General features: G+C 37.2%; 1 protein-coding gene across 1 annotated transcript in view; it reads left to right on the top strand.

Annotated features, from left to right (window-relative positions):
* RFX6 (regulatory factor X6) overlaps positions 1-21299 on the top strand; it is a 37470-nt gene that overhangs the window by 7425 nt on the left and 8746 nt on the right. Inside the window, exons 5-13 of the mRNA XM_054821165.1 lie at positions 4430-4507; positions 7659-7686; positions 12250-12357; positions 14734-14811; positions 14905-15018; positions 17064-17113; positions 17827-17986; positions 19395-19539; positions 20792-20901. Of these exons, the coding sequence (XP_054677140.1) occupies positions 4430-4507; positions 7659-7686; positions 12250-12357; positions 14734-14811; positions 14905-15018; positions 17064-17113; positions 17827-17986; positions 19395-19539; positions 20792-20901 (871 nt within the window). The remainder of the gene's footprint in view (positions 1-4429; positions 4508-7658; positions 7687-12249; positions 12358-14733; positions 14812-14904; positions 15019-17063; positions 17114-17826; positions 17987-19394; positions 19540-20791; positions 20902-21299) is intronic.

Here is a 21299-nt window from a genome sequence, read left to right on the forward strand (position 1 = left end):
TAATAAGTAAATTAATGAACTGTTCATCAGTTTTGGTAAATGACTAGTTACCCTCTGCTTTTATGTCAGCATGGACTCTAAATGTTGTAAGCTGTTCCTGTAAGCTGGGTTACTGGGACTTGTACAATACACTTCTTACTAGCAACTAAATTATTTTTTTTAAGCATGGTAGTGTAGTGACATTGTTTTATTTCTGTTGTTGCTATCATTATTTCGGTATAATGTTAGTAGGAGCAGTGATAGTAATAACTATTCCCGACAGTGATATTTCGTATGGCAGTATTGCCTAGGAGCTCTGATCAGTGTCCAGGACTCTACTGAGCCAGATGCTGCAAAAGCATGAAAGGAAAAAGACAATTCCTCTCCAATGGAATCATTGTTCTTATGTTGCAAAGAAAAGCTAACTCCCCAGGAATAAAGTGCCTTACTGGACGCTGCATGCATACACAGTAACATATCACTAGAGCCTGGCTGTGGTCAGAAGAAAGCAAAGAAAATCAGTTCCCTTTTCCATCAGCTTCAAGGTGGCAGAAATTGTTTTTCTCCCACACCAAAACAAGGCCAAGCTCTTTCTAGCATTCTCATGAACATGAATTGGATTTGAGAAAGATCTGCTGCTCTCAGGGGTAGGATACAGGTGCTGCTCTAAGGGGTGAAATACACAAATGTTAGTTCCTCCTCTGATTCCAAGCAGCATTTGTCATCTCCAGTTCTGGGCAAAGGAGACTTAAAAATGGGTCTAATAAATCCTAGAACTTTGATCCTCAGAGTCAGTGTCTCTCTGTGCTTTTACACCCAACAACCCATTTGTATAAAAGTATCGATACTAAAACACTCATTTAAACATTTGGCCAATAAGGTGCAACACATTGGACACCATTTCGTTAACAAAGTTCATTCATCTCTCATGCCCATGCTAATCACTCCAGATTGCTGAGTGTGGGGGAGGTTTTCTATATCGCTGCCGAGTGGGAGAAGATCCATTACAATAAATACAGCAAACTGCTTTTAAATTAGTATTTCATAAGCAACAGTTCTCTGTGCAGCAGGTTCTGAATCCACCTTTTTGCATAGATAATGTGGTCACTGCTAGAATTCAGCTATAATCTTCACGGTACATGAATTACCTGGAGCAGCTATTCGGGAAAATGTACATACTGCTCAGAACATACACACAGAAGACTGTTTGAGCTCAAGTTACAATTTAATTTCTTTGTAGACTTTGATCAATGATGAATCTTAGCTTTTATCCATCATGTCTGAAAACTATTATCTTATTTATTAGGAGTGATTTAGTGGGTTAATAAAACTGATATGGCAGCTGGCCCCATGATAACAAGTTATTGCAAGTCCCTGAACAGCTTAAGCCTATCATTTTCTTATCAGCTATCATTTGTGTCAGTGTATGCTAAAATCAGGCCTACTAGTTGCGTAGGAACATATGTTACAACAAACCACTGAAATTAAAAGAGGAAGGCAGTTCAGTTTGTTTTTTAAAAGGTTTGTTAAGAAAATTGAGAATAAGTTCTTTATGATGTCTGGTTTCATTTTATTAACTATAGAATAGAAGTATAACATAATAAAATACATATATACTGTACATACACATAGAAATATGCATATGAAGAGACAGAAGGAGAGTACTTGAAGTTGTAGGTTAAAGATGTTATCGGTATGTCTGCGATGGGTATACTACTCTCAACAGGGAGCCCAAACTAAGCTATTCAGCTAATGACTTTGGCTTGTAAGAGAATAAAAATCTTTGTACCTTATTACTCTATGAAGTATGCTAGACAGAGCTTGAAAAGTGCAGATTATAATTTTTGTAATTGTTTCTGTGTCATAACTGGAAAGCTGCATCTTCTAGTAATGAAAATTCAACTACGCAAATCCCTGAAGGAAATCAGAATCATAACTGCTATGACACACTGAATAGGTACTGAAAATATCTATTCTCTACATAATAAAATGTCACAATGGTAAATTCTGATACCTTGCGGCATTCCAGAGCAGTAATTCTGCCTAACACTGGAAACTTGAGAGTCCAAATCATACAACAGTTCCTGTTTCTAGCCCAAATATGTTAATATTGAATTAGAAGTTGAATAATTTAGATGTTGAATCCTAACTTTGTAAAGAAGAAATGCTTTCCTTTGCCTTTGGCCCACTCCAATTTTAGCAGGAGGGAGTTCCAAATTTGTGGTGATAGTGTGAAGTTTTATTTTTAGAATTTAAAAAAATGGCATTTAGAATTTAAAAAATGTGATTGAAACTGGGAGATCTGGGGGTGCTGGAATGAGATGTAGGTAACTGCTTGCTTACATGGCCAATGACAAATGTGCAGATAACATTGTTAAAGAAGTAGTCTTCTATTTTGTTTTTCATCCTGTTCAATGCACAATCTTTGCAATGTCAAGACTAAGTAAATTCTGTTATTTCAAAGAATCCATACCTGTATATTTTTAATACCTCCTGTGTAACATCTAAAGTTACTTCATTTTCATTAAAGAAGAAAAAATGTTTATACCTTTAGCATTTATGTCAGAACTCTGTCAAATATTAGGAATTTCCAGATCCAGGTCTTTGGCCCAAGTCTGTCTGTTTAATACTCCTAAACCAAATGTAGTGGTTGAAAACCTTCAGGACTTGAACTCACAATGTAGGTGACACTGTACTGTATGTGAACCAGAGGACAACAGCAACATCGAGCATTATGACTTTTAATGAAAGGTCCCATTGGCATCCCAAACCACCTTGAGGTGTCACTTTGCTTTGGTCAGCCAACTCTGACTTTAATGGATAAAAAGTGAGCTATTACAAGCAGATGGTCCTATGTCCGAGCCTCTGAGTATTAACAGGAATTTAAAAATGATCAGTTCACCACATTACCATTCCTCAGAAAAATACTCTTACAAGGCAAGAAAACTAACAGGAAAGAAATAGGTGAGAAACTTTTGGCCTTGCTATGGGTTGCCAGTACCATTGCGATGTAGTGGTATTATGTAGACTCATTAGTTTCAGGCAAACAGTAAGAGCTATGACATTTAACAGCAGCCACTTTCTGTCACGTTTCTTGGCTGTGAAATCCTGAATGCACAAAACAGACTGTTCAGAAACAGAATGACTATTTCAGCTGAGATTTTCAAAGCTACCTGGGCTAAGCAAATGTATCACCCTAATAAACATTTTCTTAAATATATTTTATATCTAATGCCTTTGGTCAGCTTTGTAAATATAAAGCATTTGAGGATTTTGTGACTGTCTCATACAAGAACAAACAGTAAGATTGTGATTTTTTAATGGTCATTTTGTTGATGTGTTCTATGAACTGTTTGCTGGCGGCTTTGTCTGAAGAGTGTGTTTCTTTAAGCTTTTGAGAAGTTTCAGTGAAATTAGTGCAATGCCTTGCAAAGTGTTACCTCTTTGTGAGGCTTGGTTTATATGCAGTGTACTTGAACTGCAAGTTTTACTTTGAAACAGTGCAGTTAAACCAGTTGCCATGGTGTTTTCAAGCTAAGTTTGGTAAAAACCAAGTGAATCTGAGTATACTGTCCATAACATTGTTAGACAAATTTGGTTTTACACAATCAGTTTTTAAATCCATTGAGTAGAATTTATAAGACAGGCCCTATCACCTTTGATAGATGAACTCAAGCAAACTTTGCTATGACCGGTAAAGAAAGAGCTGCCCCCAGCTTGCTCTCCTGCCCTTCTCCTGAAGGTCACGTCTTTTGTAGCAAAGTCAGTGGAAAGCAGTAAGTATCTGCCACATAGCCAGTTTTCTTAGCACCAACCCACCCTCTTTAGTGTCTTGGGTTAAGGTGTTGCGTTCAGCACTGCAGAGCCTGAGCAATAGACGCGTGTTTCCTTCTTCCAACTCTATTTGGGAGCAGTAATCTCCACGAGAGCAGCAAGGGAGACAAATGCGAACTGCTTAAGTGGCTAAATAATTCAGAGTCAGTCAGCCTACAACCTGAGAGAAGAAGGAATGAATGACATATTAGCATTTTTAGTCATAGGATGCTGAACGCTAATTTATAGGGTACACAGGCCACTTATTTTCAACTAAGTGCTCTGTGGGACTCTCTAAATATAACAGTGGTGAACCTGATATAAAATCAACTTGGTAGATCAAACCCAGCACCCTTTCAACAAATGAAGTAAAATGAAAGAGAATGCACATTAGGGAAAAGAGATGTAACATGTTTCTAGGAAATTTGCTGTTCCAGCTAAATTATTGTAAGAAAGAAAGTGTTTTAAATTTAAAGAAGATCTTATCCTTGAATTTTGGATCAAATCATGACAATACTGTTTTCTGTGAGACCAGATTTTGTTCCATGTCAGTAAGAGAAGTTTTCAGAAAGCATTGAAAATTGACAGTTTGCTTTACTTGACACGTCACTCAAACACACCTCTTTTTTTTCCACAGGTATCACTATTATGGAATTGGCATTAAAGAAAGCAGTGCATACTACCACTCTGTGTATTCTGGAAAAGGCTTAACCAGGTACAATAACATAACTTCTGAGACTTAAGTCAGTGAAGGTCTAACTTTAACCTTCCCTTAGGAAGGTATTTGTAGGACACTAATTTTTGTTGATAACAGAACTAATATTGCTGCATATCTCAATGTCTGGCATTCCTAGATTTAAGTAGCACTTTGCTGCCTAAAGACATTAATTTTGTTTTAAGAGGTTGATCTAGATCTTTTGCTATTGTCTTCCAGTGTGGCCCCACCGCATTCAGTGTAGAGCTGCATCAACTTATAACAGCAGAGGATTTGTTCAAGTTCGTTTGAGGCAGCAAAGCACTTTTTGCAGAACACTTGTCTCATTTTATTTGCTTGAGTGTCACCCTCTGAGTTCTTTCCCCAGGACAGCTTCCCATTATGAAACGTCTGGAGAATGGTGTGAAGCTGGCACCTGTGGGCAGGAGGGAGGGGTCAGTGTAGATTAATATTTACAGGTCCTTTGACTGACTAATATCAGTTTAAACCTAACCCAGGAAGCTCTAATTATATTTATTTAAGGGACAGCTAGCAAGGTCAATACGTTACGATAGCTGCCTGTTGGTTTGCCAAAGATTAATAGTTCGTAAAACAAATGTCTCTGTTCACATATGGCTTGAATGACGACTTTCATTGTCTACGGCAGTATACCTGCATAAGTGGAGACTCTGAGAAAGGAAAGGAATAAATGAGTTTATAATCACACATAGAAAATTCAGCTGCTGGCAGATTTAGGTTATATCCAAAGAGACTTTTTCCAAATAATAGGACAAGTGTAAAAATTGACGGTAATGTTGCCAATGATGCTTAAAAGGAAGGATCTCTCCACTGCAGGACTTAAGGTATAGTAGACTGGGATATACCATCTCCTTGTCCAGTATTTATCCAGAGCAGCAGAGGTGTTGCTGGTACACAGTGAGATGAGGTTCTTTCGTAACACAGAATTTTCTTGAACAAATTGCTCATTTAATTGACTAAAAGACAAGTTATTTTCATTTAAGGGAATACAGTAGCTCTTACTCCTCAACTTTATGTCAGCCAGTGCCCTTTTCATGTAAAGCTCTGTCCTTGCACTATCTAGCAGCAATGAATGCAAAGAAAGTGGAGATTCTGCAAAATTCCCCATGGCTGGATTTCCAACGGTATACGCTCACATAAAGATGGCATAGATACTCTCTAAGTATCTATGTATTTATAAGTATCTATAGTATTTTCAGGACTACTCACTAGATTGACTAGATTCACTATTTAGGAACCTTTTCTTTGTATTAGGACTTGTGCTCTCATGTATGAGATGTTGAATTTTCAGGGTCCAGCAGTCAGACTGCCTCCCTAGCTGATTTAGAACAGAAGCTCGAATGCTCATTTTGCACGGTCTGGGCCATCACTTAGGTTGGATTCATCTGTGTGAAGAGAATGATGCAGTAGCCGGGGGTTAAGAACAAGCTTCTGGGTAAAAAAAGAGTCAGGCAGTGTAAGGATTCAAAACTGATTCAAAATCTCCCAATTGCTGACTGCTGCGTATAATGATCCATCATAAAATCTGTCCTTTGTCTGATACCTGCTCTGGTAGGTGAGCTATAAAAATGGTTCCTGGGTCAAGCTTGGGGCAGAAATAGGCAGGGAAAATATATGGGTTGATAATGGCGTCAGATCACATCATGCCCGTGCATTAATATAGGCGTATGGAGGCCTTTACCACAAGGCTTGCATGTTAGATGGCAGCTTGTCAAACGATTAGGAGGGGCAATGGGCCTCAGTTTATTTGCCTAAATATAGGTCTCTACTGCCATTTCAAACTTAATTGGCATTCATGTATTAATATTTAGGTAATTGAGCCGAGTACAGTAGTCCTTAAGTGCAGGGTTGCAGATGCCTGAATCCTTAAATTCCACTGTAAATTTGATCTCCTGATTCCTTTAAATATCAAGCCTTGCACTGTGAAAGGAGCAGACCTAACACCAAAAATTGTTGGTATCCACAGCACTGTGTGTAGGGTAGCTTTAGCTAGCAATTAAGGCTCTGGAGGAGCAATGCTAGCAGATGCTGCCTCATATTTTTGCTGTACATTCTGTGTACATTTTGCTGCACGTGTGGAAATCCATAGTCCATAACAAATACATCCAGCTATGAAGCTAATTAGTTCCACGTTGTAATCAACTGAGTGATGCCTTCTTTCATACTCATCTATCAACAGTTCAGGGAACTCTGTAGGTAACATGCTGGGTCATCATGTGATGGGAACTGTCAGGTGCCTGTGCCTGGCCTGGGCAGGAGGAATTCCACAACCGCTCAGCCTCTGGTTTTCTTTTCTGCCAGCAGAGCATCTCAACAGCATGAAATCACAATATTGCCACTAATAATTATAAGACTTCATGTTGCCCACAGTATCTTATCAGTTGGCAGCTAGCAGAACAGGAAATAATAATCAAACAACATTTATCATTATACTGATCCATTAGAATCTCTATCATTACACATTCCCTAGTTTGGTAGTTATAATTTAAAATGTGTGCTTTCTGATTTCTGCACTGAAGAGTTGCCTGATAGTCCAATGACTTCATTGGGAATCTCTCAATTGGACTCTTAATAGGACATTCACTATACTGCAGCACATTTTTGACAGTTAATGAATCTTTGATGTCAGAAATGCATTTCATCTGCATCAAAACAATACTGTGGTGAAAAAGAATGGAAAATCACTATGATTTCTTCATTTTCCTGAGAAGTGTAAATTCTAGGTATATTTTTTGTACTCTGAATTTGCTCAGCTGTATCAAAAAACTTATATATTTCCTGGTAAAGACTTTACAGACTTGCACCTGTGCTGCCCTTTTGATATTTGTGAAGTTGCAAAGATCCAAAGAAAAAACTGAAACTGGGTTTTGTACTTTACTGTTTAGTCAATTATATGAATCTTCATGCCTTAGAAGACATCAGTAGGTTTCCTGATATCCTTAGGCACTTGCAAACCAATGGAAGAAGTTAAGAAAAAATAATGATTTTTATTATAATTACATTTGGAGAAATGCGATCATTTCTAATTGATCTGTTTTGTATGTATATTTTATATGTGTATATTTATATATACACACGAACTCTAAAAATGTTCTGCTTATGAAAAAAAAATCAAATGTGTTTATTTTCAAAGGTTCTCTGGAAGCAAGTTAAAGAATGAGGTAAGTGCTGTAATCTGTTTCCTTTCACATCTGTTATAATCCACATATTATATCACCTGTGGTTTTCTTCACATTATTTTTTTTTTAAATTACATCAATATTTTTCATTAAAGCTCAGACAGCATAATCTTTTTTCATGAAGTTGAGTATTTGCTCCTCTAAATATTCAAAGGAAAATAAGACTGGATGGCACCTTCTGGGGTTCCTGTTCCAATCCAGTTCCCCCTAGCCACAGAGGTTCATAATAGAGTCTCTTAAGGAAAGAATCAAACTCTAGCTTAATTTTTTGCATCCATTACTTTTGCAGGAGGGCTTTTCCAGAATCTCATTTGTCTGATTGCAAGCCAAAAGATGGTGTTTTTATTAAACTGAACTTTGTAGCTCCTGATCAGGACTGTCTTTCTCTATTTTTTGCTCTTTTCAACCCGGTAGTTTCCCTGTCAACACAACTTGTTAGCATTTCAGCTGGAGTCAGTTTCTCAAACATTTCACATTCTTGTACTAATCCCTGTTCTCACTAGTATAACTAATCACTTCCCATGATGACACCACGTCAAGTATTCTAGTTAGGTTCAGATAGATTAGGTAGGTCTTTTTGCTGCTTTGGCTTGCTAGATTGAACAGGCAGCAGCTTTTAGTCACTGCTGATCAGCCTTATAGCCTTTCACTGTACTTGTTCCGATTTGAATATCTTTATAGAAAAAAAATCATAAAGTGTTGTAAATGGCATGTCTCCAATTTCTAATGGAAATATCCCTTCTGATGAACCCTAGAACTGCGTTTGGTTTTTGTTTGTTTGGTCATTTTTCTTCCCACAAGTAGCCTACATTTTCACTACTGTACACTATGGTATAGTCACTGTCATTCTGGTCATATTTATACCAGAAAATTATGGATTATTGTATATTAAGGGTTAAGGATTGCTCCCAGGATTGATCTTTGACACTGAGTTCAACTGGCGTGGAATAGCCTGCACATCCATATTATTAAACGCCTGAACCTACCAAACAACGTAGGCACATCTCAGCCACATTGCCACAGACAAAACTCCCTAGCATGCAGTAACTGTTGAAGCAAGACTAGGAATTGTTTGGGAAACTGCTAATTGGCATGGCCTGAAAGAATGCCAGGGGCCATTCTGAATAACATGGTTCCAGTATTGCTTGGGAATGTATCCTGATACCATTTAATTTACCAGACTAAATATACCTTCTGTGATCAACTGATACGCAGCAAGTCTTTCTCCTTTTTCACTTCCAGATAAGCAACTCCTAGCTGATAGCAGAAATTCTTATTGGTCCCTGAGAGTGTAGCTTTGCTCTATTGATTTTCATCCCCTTTATTGCCATTATCTCAAAGCCATCCAGATCTTTCTACATGACCTCTTGGTCTTCCTCTTTATTGACAATTTCATTAGCTCATGTCAGCCAATTTAATCTATGAAATGTTCAATAAGATCAGCCCCAAGTCTGATCTTTGAGAAGCTTCAGTCCCTTTTCAACCCAGTAGTTTCCCTTTCAACACAACTTGTTAGCATTTCAGCTGGAGTCAGTTTCTTAAACATTTCACATTCTTGTACTAATCCCCATTCTCACCAATATAGCTAATCATTTCCCATATGACACCACGTCAAATATTTTAGTGAGGTTCAGATAGATTAGATCTGCTGCATTTTCCCAATTCAGGTAATCAGCTATCTTATCCAAAAAAGATAGTGCTTTGCTATGGGATATCCCCAATCAAGGATTCATGAGCACTATTACAGCATTCATTCTTTCAGAGTTTTGGGATGGAAAATTTCTGGTTCCCTTGACATAAATGAATGCACATTTACTTCCATCTCTGATGTGGCATTCCCAGTCTGTTTGGGAATTGACAGTCCCACAAACCTGTCTTGTTTCTGCCCCAAAGTTCAATACCTTCATCCTCACAGAAAAAGAATCACAGAGAAGTTGGTAGAAATAAGTGAGAAAGGGCATGTGAGTATGATTTTTTTGATTGTTTAGATCTGTGTTGTCTGAAATTATTCAGGCAGGTCTTAAAAGAAAAAACGTCTTTCATGGTCAAAACTTAATTTTAACAATCTTAGCATAATGAAAATTTGTCATCATACTTTCCATTAAAGTGAACAGGTGATACATCCTTATTCATTTGCTTGAAAGTACATGCAATTAGGTATTCCAGAAAGATTTACAATGATTGCATAACGTGTAATTTTCAGTAGGAACATAAAGACATTGAAAAGATGTTAAAGCACTGATTGTCTAAATATACTGAGTAAATGGCATTTGAATGAACACTTATTGAGTGCCAGGGACACTGTTTACTTCTGGTATGTTTTATCACATTTTCTAGTATTCTCTCTGTAGGGGGAGATATCAGCAAATTCTTTTATCTAAACCAGTTAGTGCACCATTAGAGTCTGCATGGTTAATTAGGCAGATAATATTACTGTCATTATCTTAATGTTAAATGGCCATTAGAAACAGATGGCATTAAATTGAAAGGGCAAGTGGCAGTGGGTTAAAATATTAAGCCTAGAACTGAGGCACAGTCATATAAGTCCATTAGCAAGGTAAAAAACATTACAGATTATCTTCTCTTAAACCTCCCACCACCATCACTGCCTTCTTTTAAATGAACTAATCCCTTTTAATCAGAGCTTTTAATATATTTCATGGGTAATTGCATAATAAAATCATTGAGATACTGCTGTTATTAAAAAAAGAAAACCTCCTGATACTGATAGGCAATTAGAAAACTGCAAAAGTATTAACATGAAAAAGTACTAATGTTTCTAAATTTCTACAATTTCTTTGACTTAGGGCTTTATATGTATTTGATGCAGATAGCACAGGCAAAGTGTGTTTACGTAATGTATGCTTTTGTTCCTTGCTCTCTGTTTTGGCAGACACATCACCCTATAATAATAGGGATGTATATATAGTGAATAAGTCAGTTACAGCTATAGTTTTCTGAATTCAATATTTGAGAGAATTTTACTTGAAACTTGCTTCCAATTCATGAGTCAAGATTTATAGGCAAATACTGCCTTTGGCACACTTTTACACTATATGTTACACTATACACCCGATATTCCCACTTCAGTGAAATCTGACTGTATGCAAAGGAGTAGGAAAAGGCCACTCCAAGTACTGTTCAAATGCATCATGCGCAGTCATAAATTCCATCCATTAGTACAAAGGGAATCTGCACAGAAGTAGTGGATTTACTGCAGGAATACACAAAAGGCCTGTTCAAGGCTCTGTACACTGCCTTGACATAAGGACTGGGTGGGCTAAAATGGAGCAAAGGGTTTCAGCCAAATAGTCTTCTCTAGATTTGAATGCAATCCTATGAGAATGAGTAAAATTCAGTCAGTAAGGACAGAATCATAATACAAATTTTATTGCTTCTCTTGAGAATGAGGATTTAATCTTCATTATAGCATTTGAGAGCTTAATAAGCATATTGTGGTGTGCATTATAAGCATAGTAACACTACATCACTGCAGAATGTTACTGCTCAGCTTTACTGAGTAGACTAAATCAGATTTTGTGAGGAGTTAGGTTAGGAGTCTAAACAAGGGTTGATTTACCATATATTGCCTCACTGTCAGTATCCACACATACAAGGCTGCTGCTTGTTTCATTCTTCAATCCCATCCCTCCAAAGGCTAGCATCTAATAATTATTCAAGATCTTTTCTCAGTCTGTAACTAGTACAAGATGTGTCTATGGTATTTCAGATGTCACAAGCTAAAGAGGCTTAAGAGGTGAACTCTAAGAACTGAAAGGAACTCTCAGATCAGCAGAATTTAGCATAATTCAGGAGGAATTTATCTTGTCTTCAGGTCAGCATTGACCATGTCTCAACAAAGTAACTGGAGAACACTAAATGTCTGGGAATGTCATTCTTATTGAGATATGAAACCAGGGCTTCATGTCAAGTCTGCCACAATGACAGAGAGTTATATAATAAATACTTAGTTCAGAAGTGTCCGTAGACCCTACATACCATCCAATCCATAACATCATAAAGTATTGTCAAACTTTGTGATAAACTAAAATAGTGGTTAGCATAGTAAAACAGCAGAAATCACTGTTCCAGTGCTATCAGAGCAGGAAGAGAGCAGGGGAGAATAATAATATGTCCAGTACCTTGCATCCTTGCACTAGGAAGATACATATTAAATAAAACGTAGGGTCTCCCTGAGGATATCACAGTCTTTCCTGTAGAGGAGAGTAGTATTCTACTCTAGTTTTTAAACATAGAATAAATCCAAAGCTTGTAGAATTACATGAAGTAATGCGGCTCAAAGACTGCATCTCTCTGAAAACTCTGTTTGGTGGAGTTTAGATCTAGGCATATATTTAATTGCCTTCCTGAGCTGGAATCCAGATCTGGATAAGCATCAATATTTTGGAAGGATTATCTGAATGTAAATATTCTGGAACGTTGAAAGACTCATGAGATACTATACAAGTTCAGCATGAATTGTTGTTTTCAGTTTAATCTATATTAGCTTTTTCAATGTTCCTGTTTTTTTCCCTTCCATTTCAGGGTGGTTTCACTCGTAAATATTCTCTGAGTTCCAAAACTGGAACTCTCCTCCCAGAGTTTCCAAGTGCTCAACACCTTTTGCTTCAAGGGTGCATTTCTAAAGACAAGGTAAAATGTGAGCTACTTCTCTTCTGACTTGCAGATCAAAAATTGCCACAGAATGTTTCTTCATATCTTAGCCTTTGAGGTATTGACATGAAAGAGCCAGAAATGTCCATAATCAAACAGAGGTGACTGATTTATAGAGGGGGCAAACCTTTACTAACACCGATTAACTGGCTTTCCACTGGAAAGGTGGTTGAATTATTTACCTATTAACTGACCTAGTATTTTACAAACTGATGGTATGTAAGACCGGGAGAGCAAAACAAACAAATAACTGAGAGTTGTATTCATTCCAAATGCCTTTGGATTTAAGGTAAATTTTGTTCTGATTAGATCAGAACAAATAATTCACGACAAATAATTAGATGAACTTTACTCTTTCATTAATTGTTTGAAAAGAGACTGTGAAACTCTGAGCATATGTGTTTTTTCTTTAAATTAGTAAAATCGTATTCCTCGAATCAATACTCAGTATTGCTTATCCTAAGGGTAACTGTTTAGTTAGAAGTATTTCTGGCGTATGTTTTATGTCTTTGCTTGCCTTGTGTTATATCTGTGTTGTTTCTGGTCACATTGCAGGCTGCTACATCCCTGAACTGTGCTAGAAACCTTTTGGTACACATTGTGAACTCTCCAGTTTAGCCTCCAGTATGGGTCATGATGGTGGCTGTCTTGAGATATGTTGCTTAAAAGCTTTTTGTTTTATGAGTCCTTCCTCTTAATTTTGTTCTGTGACAGTAGTGAAGCCTAGCATTCCTGTTGTGAGGAGCTAAACAAAAGGAGCCATCCATAGTACAGAGATCTTAGCTGGAAATCTTACACTTCCTAAAGAAAACTCAAGAACTGGTATACTCAGCAGTGTGCATCATCTGCTGCTATAGTCTCCGCCAGTGAATTGACATCTCTCAAATATACAGCATTCTCCTAACATTTAAATCTGAAAAGCATTTGAGGTTCCTTGCAGGCCCACCACAGCAGTGCAAGCAAAACTGAATGTTACCACTCCAGCAATGAAGAAAAAGATGCAACTCATTTTCTCTTCATTCTTGGGTCAGCAGCATATAATTCCTCTGATGATGGGACCTGATGATGGGAGAGTCCAGCAGGGCTTTGCGGGTGACTCTGTCTGGGGACAGACTCATGGAGTTATGAGAAGACTGTGGGAAGAAAAGATGAATTTCTGTGTGTCTCCCTCACTCTCTTTCCTTGCTGCTCTTTCCTCATTCCTTGTTCTCTTATTTTCTGTTTTCTTGCCTTACTGTCTTTCCCCTCCTTCAGCTTATTTGACCAAGGATTATTGACCTAAGATGTTTAGGTACTCTGTTGAAGAGAGCCCATACATGAAGTTTGACTCCTGCATTAAACTCCTAAGAAATTGCATGTAACTGAAATCTCTGGAGAGTCCATGAATATATCAGTCTGCACTAAAATAGATTGATAATTTCTGCATTTTATGTTTCTGAAGAAAACTTACCCAAACTTTAAATTTCCATCAGCCCCTTCCAAAAAACCTCTTGAAAATGTTCTTAATCTTACTCTTTGCCATTGTTTTTCAAAGATCTGTAGTTACAGAAGCAGCTTTGAAAGTCAGCAAGGTCTGTTTTCAAAGAAATCCATATGCTAAACCTGTTGAAATAAGGTGGTACTAGATTCGTTCAAAACCTGATATTGGTTTGCTGGAGAAGTTCACCAGCTCTGTGATTCTGGACTATGGTCTTTGCTAGCATTTTTCTTTCCTTAAAATACTTTACAAAAGTCTTGTTTTATAATTTGCTACAAATTTTAAAAATTACTACCATTTTTTACAAAGTCTTGTAATACCTCTGCACAGTTATTAAAATAAGGGAACACTCCACTCAGATAAATTAGCTTGATGAGATGAAAGGGAGTTCTGCTTTTGAAAGTTCAGTTCGTGTAAGGCAGTGATTAAACTTTGACCAAATGACTGGCAGCTATTTTCTCATTTGTCCAACTAGATGATGGTTCAGAACACTCATAGACGCCTATAGTAGCCTAATGATTAACTTGCACTACTCTTTGGGATTAATCTTAGCTTTGGAAAGGTGAATTTACTTTACCATTTGACTGGTTAATCTAGCTATTGCCTTACTTTGATATCCACATTTTCACAGTGTATACAGACTCAGATGCTACATTTCTGACAACAGCATTGAGACTTGAAGATGTCGATAAAAACTAGAGATGAGTGACCTCCTCATCATTTCTGGATGTACAGAATGCCTATTTGTAAATATGCATTGTAATACAGTTTGTATTCTGTATTTAAATACTAGCTACAGAAAGCAGAAACCTAGATCACTATAGCAGTAAAGGAGAGAGCTAAGAAACTCTGTTTAATCTTTCTTTCTCCCAAAATAGGTAGATACTCTTATCATGATGTACAAAACACACTGTCAGTGTGTCCTTGACAATGCAATTAATGGGAACTTTGAAGAGGTAAGGTTGTTTGAACACACATTCTTGGTATATATGCACAGGGAGCCAAGAAAGCATTATTTATGTCCATGAATCTGGTTCCTCCTCCTTTAGATTCAGCATTTCTTACTACATTTTTGGCAAGGGATGCCTGACCATCTTCTTCCTCTGCTTGAAAATCCCATCATCGTTGACATCTTCTGTGTTTGTGACTCAATACTGTATAAGGTAAGTTAAGCATTTAGCTACATGGATAATCTCAACCATGTTACAGCTTTTGCTTGTGTAAAAACAGTGTTGAAATTAGAATAACAGGATGCCATGACTGCTTTCTGCCTCTTACCTGTGTAAATCAGCAAGGATTCAATTGAAATCAAGAACATAAAACTAGCACATACAAGAGCTGAACTCCAGCCTCACCTCTGCTGCACACTTGATGTGTGACTACAGGCAGCACACTAATAAGTGAAATCCTGACCTACTTGCTGGAATGTAGCTGAAAGAAGTGTGTGTTTTTGGTTCACTGACAAGGCTAAGTTCAGTCTGGATGAAAACTGAAGTCTTGATTTTACTTCTCAGATTATTGCAGTTTCTATCAGCAAAGAGAATCTGTGGCAGATCAGCAAGGTGATTCCACCTGCTACTCACAGGTTATGTCAGGCCATGGTTTCATGTTACAGGGCTGGAAGAGTACTGGGTTAAGATATTCCTGCCTCTCCTGCCTGCTACACTTCATTTCTGTTCCTATGCTTCTAAATGTACCAGCAAAATTGCTGCACGCTGAAGTGGTTTGGGTTTAAAAAAAAATTTAAGGAACATTTGTTTTGCAGAGTTTTTGTGCCATATGAGTTCTTTCATCTAGTTCACAACATGATCAAACAAATAGTTGAAACTAAGTGAAACTAAGGAGTATTGCAAGGTCAGGATTAAGCGATAGAGCCCTGGGGAAAAATAAATAATGTCACCAAAGATTCCTGAATTTTTAATTTGGAAAATCAGATCAGTTCATTAATTAACAGCTGCAAAGTACTTTAAGTTCCTCTGATAGGACGTGCCATATAAATAGAAAAGGATTGTCATCCTCTCTCTAACACATTTCATGACCACATATTAATGGGAAGAAATAACTATTGGTATAAGAGTAAACACCAAGCAGTTAAAGCAAGAGACTTGGGGCTGTTTAGCACTGAGTGTCTTATTGTCATCGATTTGTCATTCTTTACTGTACAAAAATATGGGGAAAAAAATCCAGAAGAGATTAAAATACATATTTCTTAGAAGCATATCAAGCTGTAAAGTAAGAAGAGGTGTTTTAGCAGAGCGAAGTAAAGGTGATTAGCATCAAAGATCATAATTACTTCCCTGGAGATGAGCCATTAAGCCTCATTTACTTGTAGAGGTTATATTGTACCTTGAGTTTATGATTTTTTCTCCTGCTTTAAACATGCTGTTGCAACAGAGCCAATCTTAACTTGATTTGTAATAAAATTTTAATGTGACAGAAGAAGAAATACTACAGTTGCACTAAATGAGAAATTTAATAAGACAGAATTTCGCAGAAGTTCATAAATTTACTGTCATGCCTCTTCTTTGTCTGTCACTATTTCTCAGTTATAATCATTTTAGATATTCTGGACAGCACAGCTGCCAGAAAGAAGGAGGAATTTTATTGTGTTGTTATCAAACCATTTACATTAGTAGTGGAAACAAATTTTTGGGATATAGGCTAACAACTTTGTCCTCTGCAATAACATTCCCCAGAAGGTATGCCAGATGGTACAGTTTTTTGCCAAAACAGTTCCACACCACATTTAGCTATAGGGGATTTGTCCTAAACTCTGGACACCTTCAGTGCCACATGCAGTATGGCAGAAAGAAGAGTCAGGTGGCTAACAGCACTCAAGGACTTGGGAGATGCTTGAGTATCTGCTTTACTGAGACTCACAGTGATGCTAGAAAAGACAAAGTGTTTATGCATCTCACTTCTACTGATTTTCCTACTGTAAGACATGAGAGATAGCACTTTCTTGTTTTACTGGCATGCAGGCATACATTAAGAATGGGAGCCCTCTAGGTATATAAATAGCTCTTATGTTCCTATCTAATAGTGGTGGGAGAAATCTAGGTATATAAATATCTGGACAATAGGTTGAATGGCTTTATTCTGTATACATTTCCTGTCCTTATCACTTTGTAATCTAAGTAGACGAGACAGACATGAATGAATAAATGGCCAATGGAAGCTTGATATAATTTTTGTTACCTTTTTGAAGGTCCTTACAGATGTACTCATCCCTGCAACAATGCAAGAAATGCCAGAAAGGTAGGTATTTGACACTTAAATAATGCTACATTCCATTTGTTAGGCATATTCCAGGTAAATAGCAGAAAATCTGTATTCTAGAAAAAATTTCTCACAGTATTTATACTCATTTTTAGAACAGTAGAGTACGTATGGCAAAATACTCTCAGCTCTGAGGATGGCTATAGAGCATCCTCAAAATATGACACAGTATTTTAATGTCCTAAAGCCCTAGAAGGTCAAAACAGAAACAAATGTACTCATGTAGTTTAAGGAAAAATAATTGTTATGTTTTTTTCAGAATACTTTTCAGGTTTGTATCCTATGCATCACCATAATATCTAAGCATTTTCTCAACAAGACATTAATAAAAGGATTATTGTAAGTTACCTTACATCTTTCCTTTCCCTTGAAGGGCATCTTGTTTGGGGTTTTATATCTGACTAAGGTCTTTAGCTTCAGAGAGTTCTAATGTCTTAAAGCTAGTGTTTCTCAACCTATTTATTTCAACTGGCAGATGGCTTACAATTTTTCTCAGAGGAGGTAAGATCAATATATAGTCCATTTTAGCCTTTTGAAGATTGGCCATTTCCTGTTTCCCTTTGGTGACACCTGAGGAGTAATTCACAGATATGTCCAGGAGTCTGTTAATCATAGATTGAAACCAAATTATTTAAACTTATGCAAGACAATTTTTATTGATATTTCTCTAAAACACGTTTTTTTCCCTATAGTTTACTGGCAGATATAAGAAATTTTGCAAAAAACTGGGAACAGTGGGTTGTTTCCTCCTTGGAAAATCTACCAGAAAACCTGACAGATAAGAAACTGCCTATTGCACGAAGATTTGTTTCCTCCCTGAAACGACAAACATCATTCCTACACCTAGCACAGGTAAACAGGATAAGACTATACATCCAAAAATTGTCAGTTACATTCAGTGCACCTTGCTGGCTATGAGATATATAATGCATTATTTTTTTCAAGGTTCAACTTCAGCCATGGAAGACTTATATCTCGTAGTTTTATCCATGCAAGAAGGAAGTGGCCATAAATAGATCTAACCAAAACTTCAAACTTTTGTAGTAGAAAAGAGAGAAAAGACCATCGTTATAATGAACTACTATCATGGGAACTTTTGGCAATCAAATGACTAAGTAGAATATGTGGGTATTTGGTTTAGTTCCAAATTGGAAAATATCAAATTATCCTTCTTGCCTAGCAAAGGTTTGCTGTCTTGTCCATGATGTCTTTTAGTGAGCTTATTTCTTTTTGAGTTTTGACTGAAAGAAGAACGTGTAGCTGAGGGCTCCAAGGCTGTGTTGGTAGGACACAGGCATCTGCAATTAGGAGGCACCTACATGTGATGGTTTGGTAGATTATACAAAAGGATACAATGCCTTTTGGGGAACTTAAGTGCTAACAGGTGGTAGTCCTCATGAATAACTGTAGATGCACCATATATTCATCTTGACTTAGTTTTCTCTTTGATAAATATTAAGACAGAAGTAGCACGTGCGTGACATCATGAAGATGATCTGATAGGAAGGCATATTAGAAGAGCATTAGAAGTCTAATGGAAGGGAACTGTTGTCTCATCTGATCTACAAAAAACCCAACCATGATAAGAAAATTAAACAGAATATGATTCTTCTCTGAGGAGTTATTCAGGTGATCCCCAAGTGTGGGTCTCTTCTGATTTTGGCTGGGATAGAGTTAATTTTCTTCACAGTAGCTGGTATGGGGCTATGTTTTGGATTTGTGCTGAAAGCAGTGTTGATAACACAGAGATGTTTTTGTTACTGCTGAGCAGTGCTTACACAGAGTCAAGGCCTTTGCTGCTTCTCACCCCACCCCACCAGTGAGTAGGTTGGAGCTGCACAAAAGTTTGGGAGGGGACACAGCTGGGACAGCTGACCCCACCTGGCCAAAGGGATATTCCATACCATATGATGTCATGCTCAGCAATAAAACTAGGGGGAGGTGTGGAAGGGGGGGGACTGCACAGGGACGAGCTGGGCATTGGTCAGTTGGTGGTGTGCAATTGTTTTCATTGGCATCACTTGTTTTTCTTGGGTTGTACTTTTCTCTCTGTTATTTTTTTCCCTTTTCATTACTTTTTTTCTTTTATTTATTAACTACTTTTATCTCAACCCATGAGTTTTCTTACTTTTACACTTTGGATTCTCTCCCCCATCCCACCAAGGGGTGGAGAGTGAGTGAGCAGCTGTATGGTGCTTAGTTGCTGGCTGGGGTTAAACCATGACAAGGTCTCAGCATTTTACCTTGCCTTCTCTTACAGATTGCTCGGCCAGCCCTTTTTGATCAGCATGTTGTGAATTCCATGGTGTCGGATATTGAAAAAGTTGATTTGAATAGTATTGGCTCTCAGGCACTCCTTGCAGTCTCAGGGAGCACAGACTCTGATGGGGAGGTCTACAGTGAATGTAAGTTCATGGTGATATATTTGTATCATTAAAAGTAATTCACTCTTTCATTCCATGCCACACTAGTCTACTTGGACTGAGAAAAGGCACACGTAGACACTGCATTCTCTAATCTAGCTCAGTGTTAACTTCAGTAGCCTTAAGAAAACCAATTGGTTGCCCTAACATGTCCTACAAGACCAGAAGCTTGCACTGGGAAGTCATCCCAGCTAGATGACTTTAAATGGTTGCTGAAAAAATCATTTACATGCCAGTTGCTAAGTGTAATAAAATCTCTTTTGAAATTTTGTCCTAATCATATGGGGATATTAGCACAGATCAATTCCTGAAAGATGTCTCAAAAATTTCATATCATTGTGGCTTAATTTAATGAGTATTTGAGCTAGTTTACTTTTTCCTTTTATGAATAGTTTTGGGGTTTTTTTTCTGAAAGTTGATCTTTAAAAGAACTACATAGTTTTCTATAAAGTGTTACAGCTATTTTCACACACAGAATAGAATGAAGTGCAAATTTTGAGGGTGTTAGTTTTCATATACATACCTGTTGTTGAAAAAAAGATATAGCCACTTTCTCTGTTAAAAAGATAACTTTTGTCATAGGAATCATGTTGATCAGAGTTTGGGGAGCTGAAAGGAGAGCAATAGCAATGTGTTGTCTTCTAGATATTGTTACTCTGATCTGAACGTTTATTCTCTTTAATGGTTCATAATCCTATTCAGATTTTCATTTCAGTTGCTTATTTCCTACTTTTTGTGTAATTGTTTTCTATTTTTGTTCTTTGTCTTCTTTCACACTGGTTAACAAAAGAAAAGGAGAAGAGAAATAACTGGTTATTCAGGAATTTTCCAAAAATGGGAATTGGGGAAGTTAGCTTTACATTATATTTTGAGAAACTGGTAAAATATAAGGGAAACATAAGAGAGTATACGTCTGCCACATTACAGATAAAGCTTTACTACTAAACTTAGTAATAGGTTCTCAAGGCTGAATCTTGAAATTATGGAAAATATTTTATTTTCTTCTAAAACTTCATTGTCTTACAACCTGTATCATTGTAATGCTTCAGTAATTAAAATATATATGTGTGATGGATGTGTGTCTGCTTGCTTTGCTGGGGAATTGCTCATTTCTTCACTGCTCTAATTCTTTGCTTTTCCTTTCCATGCTACAATGTTGTCATATGGCTGGTGAGTGGCTTTTTCTCACATTCAGAATAGTGTACAATGATATGTTCTCCTTTTTACATGGTAGATGACTCTATTACAGTGTTCCAAGAACTGAAGGACCTTCTAAAGAAGAATGCCACTGTGGAATCATTTATTGAGTGGTTGGATACTGTGGTTGAGCAAAGGGTTATCAAGGTACCTTTCAAATGTTCTGCCTGACTCAAGACCATATCCTACTACCCTTACTCCTTACACAGTCCCTTACTTATACAGTCCTATTGGTTTCCCACATGGGATTCTCATCTCTGCTCCCATCTCCTTATTGTAACAGGGGAGTTCTTCATTTGGTGTGAAAGGTTCCAGTGTCGTTAGTTCTAATTTATCATGTTGAGTGCTGTTGAACAGTCTTATGTGTGTGACAAACTAAGAAATATCTTAACTAAAACATTGAAGTCAGCACTGTCATAAACTATACATGAAAGAAACCAACCCACCTTATCTGTGCAAGCAGAATCACAGGGGTATTGCCCAGTGAGTAAGGTGAACAAAAATTTTTCATGAGAAGCAATTCTTTCTTTCATAGTATTCAGACG

This window comes from Grus americana, chromosome 3, assembly GCF_028858705.1.
Source record: "Grus americana isolate bGruAme1 chromosome 3, bGruAme1.mat, whole genome shotgun sequence".
Classification (NCBI taxonomy): domain Eukaryota; kingdom Metazoa; phylum Chordata; class Aves; order Gruiformes; family Gruidae; genus Grus; species Grus americana.